Here is an 11324-nt window from a genome sequence, read left to right as displayed (position 1 = left end):
AGGAATTGGTGAGTAAAAAGACAGAAAGAGGGAGAAACAAGGCAGATTAATTCAGCACTAAAACGTGGCTTTGCGCTCTAAACCTACCCGCAGAAGTGCTCAGCAACAGCACCAAGGAGATGCGAGTTTCACTGAGGAAGGTATGGAGGAGCTCAGTGTAGGCAGGGAAATGCCTTGTGGTTGTCTTCCCGGAGGGTTTGCATTGTGCCAGGGCAATTCTAGCTGGGACACCAGGCTTTGAAACTGTGCCTCCCATATCTGCAGCCCCACAGACGTCCTCTCAGGCCACCGGCGTGCCGAGCTGCCGGTGCTGCAGCTCCTCTTCGTGAGACTCCGTGTCAAAAATATTAACCAAGCGGACGTGGGGGGCCAGGAGAGCCTGGGCAGCGTCAGCGGCCGGCGGGAGGCTGTGTTCATCCACCGCTGCCCCGGAGTCGACGGAGTCGGTGTCGGCCTGCAAGGTGAGGACGTTCTTGAGGGACGTGGCCACGCGGGGCCCGCTGTTGGAGTTCCTCATGGAGAGGGAGATGGCGCTGGGCCGGGGCTGCCCCGAGCGCCGGCAGCAGGGCAGGTATTTGCCCATGGCTCTCTTGAAGTCCCTCATGAAGAGCGGGTAGATGATGGGGTTCACGGTGCTGTTGCAGTACCCCAGCCAGGTGAGCACGTCGAAGAAGCCGGCTGGGACGCACTCGCACACTGCCTGGCAGGGAGACACGGCAAGGATTAGCGGCATTTCCCAGACCATGAGCATTTCCCAGGTATGCCAGCATTTTTCCTTGCTTTTGAAGGGTTTTTCTCCCCGAGGAAACCGCAGCTTTCTGGCGAGACCTGCAGGCAGCTGAGCCTCGAGCCCGGCTGTGAAATGCTTTTGAAAAACAGCCCTTCCTGGTTAAAAAAAAACAACAAAACGCGTGCTTACCTGCGTCATGTTGGTGATGAAGAAGGGGAGCCAGGCCACGAAGAACATGCCCAAGAGGATGCCCAGCGTCAGACTCGCCTTCAGCGCCTTCTTGCTGTGCTTGCTGGCGAACCTCCTGCTCTCGCTGCCGGCCGGGGGCTGGCTGGGGGCACGGGGAACCTGCAGCGGGACACGGGCGGTGAGAGACTGCTTCACCCCAGGCTGGAGCTGCTGGCACTGGCGCCAGCCTCCTGCCCGAGAGAAGTGGCATTTGGTGCTGCAAAAACCTGCAAAAAAACAGAAAAAAAGGGCTATTACTTCCCTTGTTACTGGGGCAGGAGGATGGCCCACGCCACAGTGCCTTAATCATAAAGCAGGCAGAGGAAGCAGTAGAAACCCTCAACATTGAGAGGTTTTTTGTTTTATTTTCCCCTGTAAAATAGGGACTTTATCATCGAGATGCTTCTTGTACAGAAAAAGCCATCTCCGTCAGTGTTTCGGTGAGGATAAAGCATGCCCTGAAGAGGCATCCCTAGCTGCTGATTAGAGCAGCAAACTAATTGCGTTTTAAAAGCAGGAAGCCAAATGTTTCAGCTGACAAACACCATAACTAACCCATTCCTTTTCCTGTTCTTGCCATCTAAAATAATTATCTCAGCCCTGTGCCATGATTAGGTGAGGCCTATTGCTTCTCCCTGCCCAAAAAGAGCAAAAATCCAGTTTAAAATGCTTGGAGGGAGCTAAAGCCCAAAGAAGGTTTGGGTTGTAGAGTCCAAAAACCTGGCATCCGGGGGAAAAAAAGAAAAAACAACAAACATTTTAATGATATTGGCTGCTTGTCCTTTGATTCTCATTTTCCTTTTAAATGTCTGGTACATCTCATCATGTGCAGGAGGGCTGGCTGGGTCAGAGTTCTGGCTCCTTTCTTAAAAGAGAGAGAACAAGCTAAATCAAGGTATTTGAAGGCAATTAACTGTATTTTCCCTGTGGGATATGAGGTCAATAAACCTATTACAAGGAATTAAAGCTGTTAGATTTAATAGCAATTGCCTTCTCCTGGACAAATACAAACAACCCCAAGTGCAACGTTTTGATTCTAAAAGCACACAGCCTGGTTCAGGCAGGAGTCTCGAGTAAGGAGGTACTTTGCAGTTCCTATTGTAGACCAGGTAACAAAAATAGAAGCTGGATGTTCAAAATAAGGTGCCCTTCAGAATTCTGTACTTGCTTTTACTTAAACTTCTCCCCCAGATGTCTCACACTCACCGTGGCCAAGAGTTATGAGCCCAAAGTCAGATAAGATTAAACCCCCTGGGATGATGCTAGTCAAGATGGAGACAAAACTGCTTTTATTTTGCACCATGGAACATTTGTGCCTTTATCTTAATTTATTTCTCTGCTCATACTCCTGCTTTTCCTGTGCTCCTGAGCTGCTTAAGAGTTCACCATTGCTGGGACAAGGCATCAGCACCTCGAAGGACACCACAGAGCTGCTGTCCTCCCACAGTGGTGGTGGATTTCTCCCTCCAGTTGCCAAATCCCCTCCCTGGCTGCAGCCTTGAGGCCATCCATGTCCCCATGCTGGGAATTCAGGGGCTCATTCCTCTCGGTAAGCTTTGGAAGGTGCCCAGCTGTGCTCCCTGCACCAGCTGCACCCGCTGGGTTAATACCCATTTATTCACTGTCTTTTCGGCACCTGCCTGTACAAAGTTTTGCTTCCCAGGAGCATGAGAGACGATGCTGGTGGCCGGCAGCAACAGCCTTGGCTCTTTGTGAATTGTGAGAGCAGGATGAGGCCTCCCTGCTCCTGTCCCACCACGAGTGCCCTGAGCACGTGGCTCAAACATGCAAACCCCATCCCCACCTGCATCTCGGGGCCGAGACGTGGCGGTGGCACAAGGGGACAAGGCACCGGGCTGGGCTGGGGGTTGGTGGAGCCCCCATGTATTAAGACTCAAGCTGCAAGGAGCCTCCTGGCAGTTTTGGGGGTAATTGCTCCTTTTGGGGGATTCCACAGCAAGGCTGGGATGGGGAAAAGCAGAGCAAAGTGCTCAGTCTTAGCCCTGGCACACATCTGGGGGTTTGCAGGACGGGTGAGAGAAGCTCCCAGGCTGCATTTGGGAAGCCCAGGTCTCATGAAGCGTTTCCCTGCCCTGCTTGCTGTCCTCCTGGAGGGGACAATGGGACTGTTTCACTCCCTTACCTGTGCCGTGACCTCGTCGGAGGTGGCGGTGGCCACGTTGGAGGTGAGGGAAGCCACCTGCACGGCTTGCTTGCGGGCTGCCAGGAGGATGCGGCAGTAGGTGAAGGAGATGGCGGCGGAGGGCAGGAAGAAAGTCAGGCAGGAGGCCACCAGCGCGTAGGGCAAGCTGACCACAAGCCGGCACTGCTCCTCGTCCCCCCGCGAGGTGATATTCGGGGAGCGGACCTCAAACTCCAGCTTGTGCCAGCCCATCTTGATAGGCAGGAAGGAGGCCAGCGCGGCCAAGGTCCAGGCGGCCAGGATGAGCCAGAGGGCCCTGCAGGAGGTCATCCGCAGCTTGTATTTGAGGGGGGAGATGATGAGCAGGTAGCGGTCCAAGCTGATGACGCAGAGGTTGAGGATGGAGGCGCTGCAGCACATGACGTCGAAGGCGTACCAGAGGGAGCAGAAGTCGCCCCGCAGCACCCAGCGCCCGTAGAGCTGGTTGAGCATGGCTGGGGGCATCACCACCAGCCCCACCATCAGGTCGGACATGAAGAGGGACACCAGGAAGTAGTTGGAGGTGTTGCGGAGGGAGCGCTGGGTGACGATGAGGAGGATGAGGAGGAAGTTCCCCGCCGTGGTCAGCAGGATGATGAAGCAGAGGAAGGCAGCCAGCCAGCTGCTGCCCACCAGCAGCGAGCGCTCCCCCAGCACGCTGGCGTTGGGGGACCCCAAAGCACCCTCCATGAGGAGTCGGGCAGCGGGGCTGGCTCTGCAGCTCTGGGGACTCCCTCCAGCTGTCACCTGCGCTAGGTGATCATCGCTGGAGCCAGCCCCAGGGTGAGAAGTGCCACCTCTCTCCCTCTCTCTGCCCTCCTTTCCGCTCTCCTCCTCTCCCTCTCTTTCCCCCGCTGCTCTCTCTTTTCACCGATAATCAGGGCAGAGAGACGTTCCCAGGAGCCGACCAGCAGCGGCAAGGTTCCCCTCCCCGTTACTCACAGCCAGGCGTTTCCTCATCCCTGCAAATCCCCCTGCGCTGCTGGGTGCTGGGGATGCTCCGGATGCTGGGATGCTGGAGATGCGTGGGGTGCTCTGGGTGTCAGGACGCTCTGCGATGCTCCAGATGCTCTTGACCGGGGGATAAGGAGGACCACGAGATGCTCAGGATGCTTTGGACCCCCCGACGCTCAGCTCGTGCCTCCCAGCTGTGCTTGCCCACCCACAGAGCTCTGTCCCCTGGGGCAGCGGGGCTCCGCTGAGCTCCTCCGTGCCCGAGCTCTGCTGCTGCAGCGGGAGGCAGCGAGGAGAGGCAGAGCAGCCCTGAGGCAGGCACGGGGATGCTGCCAGCCAAGATCACCCATGGAGAGGAAGATGCCACACGCAGGAGTGTGGGAAGCCGCCTGGAGGTGTCCGTCCCCTGGCAGAGGTGCGTTTGGGGTGCCGGGGTGCGTGTGTGTGTGCCTGCAGGTGCCAGGCAGCCTTTTACCTGCTGCTCTGGTATGCACGGAGAAGGATGCAGAAATGCTGATTCGGAGGAGGTGGGGCTGGAAGGGGGGAGAGGAGGAGATGAAATGAAATGAAAACACAGTCCTAATGGAAACAGGGATCTGGTCTAAACTCCGTGAAGTGGCAGCCAGAGTTTCCCTCTCTGCCAGCACCGTGCTCTGCATCCCCTTGGCCGCTGCTTCTGCCAGCGTGGGAGCCCCCCACGCTCTCTTTGCAGGTCAGCAGCAATCTGCAGCCAAGCCCAGCAGGCAACACCGAGCACGGGGTTCCACCATCCCCTGTGTCGGCTGATAAGAGACGAATTTTGCATAGCCAGATAAAGAGCAACAAAACCTGCATTCAGTACCTCACAGCTGCCCTCTCAGAAAGCGGCCAGAGGCATGCAAAGGACTTGCTGGATGGATTTCTAGCCATCCACAGGCAGGGAGGGATACCAAGGGAAAAAAGGGCTGCAGCCTCGCTCAGACAGCCAGGGGTCCTGCCCCTCCACTCTGGTTTTTTTTTTTTGGGGGGCTCAGTCTTTGCAGGGGCGATCCTGGGTGAACCCAGAGCAATTGCGTTTTGGCAGGCAGGAGGCAAGAAGTTGGAGGACCCAGCATGACCTGCTGGCTTCTCCGTCCCTTCTCCTCATTCAGGAGACACTTCTGAATCTTTAAGTGGTGTCAGGCACCCCGTAATAGCACCTCACCTTTCAGAGCCAATACCTTGGGGTACTTGGCAAAGCCTGATATCTTTTTTTTATTATTATTATTATTTATTTTTTATTACTGGAAGTTTTTTTTTTTTTTTTTTCTTTTCCAAAGAAAAGCTGCAATTTCTGCTGGAGGAGACCAGTGCCAGCGCCACTGACCCTGGCACAAACCGGAGCTGTGGATGCAGCCCCACTGCGGTCCCAGGGTCGGACAGAGCCGGCTCTCGTTGACACGCTTCCCCTGGGAGGATGCTTCGGGGGATGCATGGGTGAGCCCCAGGCCCTGTCCCACTGCCCCAGCTGCCTGCCCCAGGCATAGACATGCTGTGATTTTGGAGAGATGTGACATCTCTGCATTTACCAGTGCCAGAGCATGAGTGAGCGGTGAGGATGAGCCTGTTTGTCCCTCATGTGCTGCCTGTGGTGCCAGCTGGAAACTGGAATATGAGCGCAGGGAATGAACAGGAATTTGTCTCTTTACCAAGATCTAATTTTCTAATCCCCTTTCCAACAACTTTGTCTTGCTTTTCCTAGGAGATGAATGGGTGATTCTGGCCTGGAAACCATCTCTGAGCAAAGGGTAGGGGAGACACAAAATGGGGTTCGCCGTTGTGATTACAGACCATGCTCAGCCCGTGGCTCCCCCAGGGTCTCTGTGTAAGTCCAAACCTAGAGCATCTGATACAGGCCTGGAGGCTGCACTGGGAGGCCTCCAGGGCATCCTAAAGGACACTGGGTGCCACTGGGAGCCTTCCAGAGGGAGCTAGAGGGCATTGTGTAGCCCTGGTGGAGATGTGCAGGATCTAGTGTGGCATGGAGGGCCTCTGGAGGCCTCCAGTGTGCCCTGCAGTGCACTAAAGAGCCCTGCGAGGCCTCCAGAGACCAGTAGATAAGAGGAAGGGTCCTTGGGAGGCCTGTAGGGTGCACTGGGAGACCAGTTATTGCATGCTAGAGTGTCCTGGGAGTGTTGGGAGGCCTGCTGGGGGCAGTATGGCACAGCAGAGGGCACTGGGGTGGCTGTAGGGGACTGTAGAGGTCACTGGAGCGTCCAGCGAGCCCTTCAAGGTGTGCTAGGGTACACTGCAAGGCCCTGCAAGGCCTCCAGAAGGTCCCAGAGAACACTGGAAGGCCACAGGAGGCCTGGAGGCTGCACTGGGAGGCCTCTAGGGCATCCTAGAGGACACTGGGTGTCACTGGGAGGACTTCAGGGATAGGTAGAGTGCACTGGGTGGCCCTGGTGGAAATGTGGAGGATCTAGAGTGAAGCGGAGGGCCACTGGAGGCCTCCAGTGTGCCCAAGAGTGTACTAGAGAGCCCTGTGAGGTCTCCAGAGACCAGAAGATAAGAGGAAGGCTCCTTGGGAATCACAGAAACACAGATTTTAGAGATTGGAAGGGACTTTGAAAGATCATCTAGTCCAATCCTTAGGAACACCTAGATCAGGTCACACAGGGATGTGTCCGGGAGGGTTTTGAATGTGTCCCTCTTGTGCTGGGGAGCCCAGAACTGGGCACAATACTCCACGAGTGGCCTCCCCAGGGCTGAGAAGAGAAAGATAAGCCATGATGTTACAATGCCCAACTGTGGCTCTGTGCTGGTCTGTGAAATTACATGTCCTGTGACCCTGTGCCAGGCACTGGTGTTCCTAAGTTTTTCTGGGACTCTGTTGCGTTGTGATGTCCAAAGGCCCTGCTGTGAGGCTGTGCTGGGCCATGACGGTACAACTCCACTCCGTGACTATGCATGGCCATGATGTTACACATCCACACTGTGACTTGGTCCTTGGCCACGATATTACGATGCCCCACAGTGATTTTGTGCTCGGCCCTGAGGTCAGAAGACCCCGCTCTGACACTTTGCAAAGCCGTGATGATGCAACGCCCCGCTGTGACTGTGCTGGGCCGTGAAGTCACAAGGCCCTGTAGTGACACTGTGCTGGGCCATGATATTACAACACCCTGCTCGTACTCTCTTCCAGGACACGATGTCCAAAGGCTCTGTGTGGACTGTTCTGGCTCACTATGAAGCTGTGGCTACTTCACAAAGCCCTGCACCAATGCTCTGCAGATCCGTGGTGATACAACGCCCCACTGTGGCTGTGTCAGGTCGTGATACAACAAAACCCTGCTGTGATGCTCTTCAGAGGCCTGATGTTACAGTAAGTGCCCCCCTGTGACACTTTGCTGGGCCTCCTGTCAGTCTGTGGCAGGCACTGATGTTAGGAAGCCCCACTGTGACCCTACACCTTGTCGTGGTGTCACGGTGCCACCCTGTGATGCTGTACTGGGCCGTGATGTTACAAGACCCCACTGTGACTCTGTCCTCTGCCACCAAACACCAAACTGGGACTCTGTGCCGGGGTACGAGGTCAGAAAGCCCCTCGTGTGGCACCGTACTGGTTTGTGATGTTACAATGCTCAATTCTGTGCTTTTCTGGGAGGTCACAAGGCCCTGCTGTGATGGGCTGTGGTGTTACAACAACCCGCGGTGACTACGTGCTGGGCTGTGAGGGCCCAAGTCCTTTTTGTGACTTTCTGCTGGGCCATGATGTTACAGTACTGCACTTTGTGCATGACCACGATGTTACAGTGACCCACTGCAACGCTGTCCTTGGCCATATTTCATGCAACTCTGTGCCATGGCATCACATCCAAAGGCTGTGACTCTTTGCCATTCCATGATTTTACAAAATCCCACTGTGAATTCGTGCTGGGAACTGAGGTCACAAAGCCCAGCTTTTACACCGTGGCAGGCTATGATTTTTTAATCATCCTCTATGACTCTTTGCCGAGCCTTGATGTCACAAGGCCCTTCTGTGACACTGCAGCCCTATGATGTTACCTACTGTGATTCTGAGGTCACAAGGTCCTGTTGTGACTTTCTTTTGAACACTAATGTTAACAAGGCCCTGTGGTGACTTGATGCTTGGCCATGGTGTTACCACACCATGCTGTGACTCTGTGCACAGCTATGATGTTAAAGACCCCACTGTGGCTGTGCTCAGCCATAATATTACAGCACGCCACTGGTGTGCCAGGGCTTTAGCTGGGCTCAGAGCCCTTGGACACCATCTCTGTGGTGGCAGACACGTCTCACCCCGCCTGGAGCTTGTCCTGCCTCCCTGTGCCAGCAATCTGCTCCGGGAGCCTGGCGGCGTGCAGTGTTGTGCTCTTCTGGTGGCGCTATGGCTGCGTTGAATACCACAGCTTCTCGCTAATTGCACCCGTCCTACACCAGAGAGAGCTCAGGGCCTTGCTCCTGAAGTAGTTTAGAGCCTGACACACCTTCTGGAAGACTACATGCAACTGTCAGCCACGTTGGTGTGCATGCTCTTAACTTCATGTGGTTCTTGGCTCTCTGTCTTCCCGTTTTCACAGGGCTTGTGGCAGGGCTCTGAGTTATGTATTAATTGTGGGTTGCTAAACCTAGCTGTAGGCCCTTGCCTCTTTTTTTTTTTTTTAATATAAAATGATCAGATTTAAAAAGTGATCAGTCTTTAGAAAAAAACAAATGAGGTAAAGAACTATGGAGGAAGCACAATAGCACAGTAGAGGCCTGTAAGTTGTTCCCGATCATAAAAGAGTTTAAGAGGAAAATATTATTTAGAGCCAACTCCATAAACACGTTTACTCTCTAGTAAAGCTCTAAATGAGATTGTTGTTTATGTCTGAGCTGCTGCCAGTTTTCACTGAGGCCAGAAGGATTCCAAAAGGTCAACCATGAATGGCTGACTTTTTTCATGACAAGTCATGAAAAGTGAGACCAAATCTGCACTTGTAGGGGTTCTGCAGGTAAACACTCTGTATGTGTCAAACACAGCTTGTTTGACAGTGCAAGTATAAATAAATCTAAGCTCCTGAAGAGCAGGGAGTAGAAAGTACCCTTCCCAACTTGAGAGGTTATCCCATAATTTCCAGCTCTGGTGTTTCTGTGGAATTACTAGACTAGCTGAAGTTTGGTAGAGCATCGCACAGAAGTGGCTTAGACGCCCTGGAGACATGGCATTTTCTGGAACTCAGAAGCTGAGAGACGTGTGCATGCTGGAGTTTCCCCTCCAAGGGATTCAAAAATCAGGACTGTCAGTGCACAGGACCCACTGATGACTTTACGAATGTGAGTGTGGGTGGAATCCCGATCACACATACTCAATATGTCAATATAATGGTGTTTGTGATTGGCAGTTCCTCAGTTAATCATCCTTCAGACATCTCCTAAGCCTGGGCCACCTTGCCCATTCCTCCAAGTATTTATTTTGTCTCTTCAGGTGCCAACCTATTTGCCAGCAGAGCCTGCCGGGTGCTCTTCCACCGATGTCTGTGCTCTTGACCCACTCTGCCATGGGTCAGTGATGCCCACGGAGCTCTGGGCTGTGAGTAACCCAGCACCTGTGGCTGTGCAGCAGCATTTGGCCAGCTGTACCAGGCACGTCCTCTGTGCATGGAACGAATCAGCCTGAGAAGACAATTAGGAAGAAAGCTTTGGTGGTGGTAATATTAAAGGGACATAGCCCAGAAGAACAGAGAGGGAATTAGGAAAGCTGAGACACAGATGTAGGTGAATTTGGCTAGAGATGTAAAAAAATAACAAGAAGGGTTTCTTTAATTACAGAGAATCACAGAATCACAGAATCACAGAATTTTCTAGGTTGGAAGAGACCTCAAGATCATCGAGTCCAACCTCTGACCTAACACTAACAGTCCCCACTAAACCATATCCCTAAGCTCTACATCTAAACGTCTTTTGAAGACTTCCAGGGATGGTGACTCCACCACCTCCCTGGGCAGCCCGTTCCAATGCCTCACAACCCTTTCAGTAAAGAAATTCTTCCTAACATCTAACCTAAAACTCCCCTGGCGTAACTTTAGCCCATTCCCCCTCGTCCTGTCACCAGGCACATGGGAGAACAGGCCAACCCCCACCTCGCTACAGCCTCCTTTAATGTACTTATACAGAGCAATAAGGTCACCCCTGAGCCTCCTCTTCTCTAGGCTGAACAAGCCCAGCTCCTTCAGCCGCTCCTCGTAGGACTTGCTCTCCAGGCCCCTCACCAGCTTCGTCGCCCTTCTTTGGACCCGCTCAAGCACCTCGATGTCCTTCTTGTAGCGAGGGGCCCAAAACTGAACACAGTACTCGAGGTGCGGCCTCACCAGAGCCGAGTACAGGGGGAACAACACAGGAAGATAAAAGAAACTGTACCCTCCATGGTGAGTGAAATGGGAGGCCTGTCTACAACGAAGAAGGAGAAAGCTGGGGCACTCAACCACTTTTTTGCCTTGCTCTTCACCAGCAAGTGCTCTAGCCAAACTGCTCAATACTCACAGAGAGCATTGGGGTTGTTTGGCATGGAGGAGAGAAGGTCTTGGGAGACCTTATAGCGGCCTTCCTGTACCCAAAGGGAGCCTAGAGGAAAGGTCGGGAGAGACACTAGGAGGGCACCCCAGAAACCTGTAAAACCAGGGCCCCAGGGGACTGAGAAGCTCTCATTAATAGTCCAGGTCTGCTTATTAGAGAATAAGAGAAGATAAACATCCACGTGCTATTTCCATGTTTCTGGATAAGATTGAAGGCCACAGAGAAACAGATTCGTTGCATTGCAGCAAATTGGAGGTTGTTATCTTTAATGACAACCCCTGTAATGCGTGCGTTTTAATTAGGTGCTGCCAAAAGCAAGATCACACTGTGGATGTGCTGACACTCGGGCACACCCTGCGCTCATCTGCTCCAGAGCATTGCTTCCCTCTCAGGATTGCAGTCCCAGGAGAACTGCGTGCTCAGCAATCAGCTCAGAACTGACTGGCCACCGATCAGTGCAAGAGAGCAACTTCTTTAATTGTTTATTAATTTGCCTGCTTCCAAGCCATGGAATCATAGAATCATTAACGTTGGGAAAGACCTCCAAGACCATCTTTGCCCATCCATTCCCCACATGGAGACGGTTTTGGATGCTGTGTCAGAACTAAGACCAACATTTCCTATCTATGTGCCGGAGGCCACAGTGATTTTCCTGCCTGTCTTGGCCAGTTTCTGAAAGTGGGAGAGAGTCAT

The 11324-nt window shown here is 53.4% G+C and overlaps 1 protein-coding gene across 1 annotated transcript; it reads right to left on the bottom strand.

The window, feature by feature from the left end:
• Nucleotides 1-280: 280 nt before the first annotated feature.
• Nucleotides 281-3970, bottom strand: HTR6 (5-hydroxytryptamine receptor 6). The gene is made up of 3 exons (XM_068658383.1): nucleotides 3102-3970; nucleotides 920-1078; nucleotides 281-700 (listed from the first exon to the last, which is right to left on the bottom strand). Exons 1-3 carry the CDS (start codon nucleotides 3828-3830, stop codon nucleotides 281-283), a joined length of 1308 nt encoding a protein of 435 aa, XP_068514484.1. The 5' UTR covers nucleotides 3831-3970.
• Between the last annotated feature and the right edge of the window lie 7354 nt (nucleotides 3971-11324).

The sequence above is a fragment of the Anas acuta genome, chromosome 22, assembly GCF_963932015.1.
Source record: "Anas acuta chromosome 22, bAnaAcu1.1, whole genome shotgun sequence".
Classification (NCBI taxonomy): domain Eukaryota; kingdom Metazoa; phylum Chordata; class Aves; order Anseriformes; family Anatidae; genus Anas; species Anas acuta.
Note: the sequence above shows the minus strand (reverse complement) of the source record. Positions and strands in the feature narration are given on the sequence as shown.

Coding starts and splice junctions, on each gene's coding strand:
- HTR6 (XM_068658383.1), bottom strand. CDS start 3,830: ATGGAGGGTGCTTTGGGGTCCCCCAACGCCAGCGTGCTGGGGGAGCGC. Junction 1,079..3,101: donor CCGACGAGGTCACGGCACAG/GTAAGGGAGTGA, acceptor GTCCCGCTGCAG/GTTCCCCGTGCCCCCAGCCA. Junction 701..919: donor TCATCACCAACATGACGCAG/GTAAGCACGCGT, acceptor TCTCCCTGCCAG/GCAGTGTGCGAGTGCGTCCC.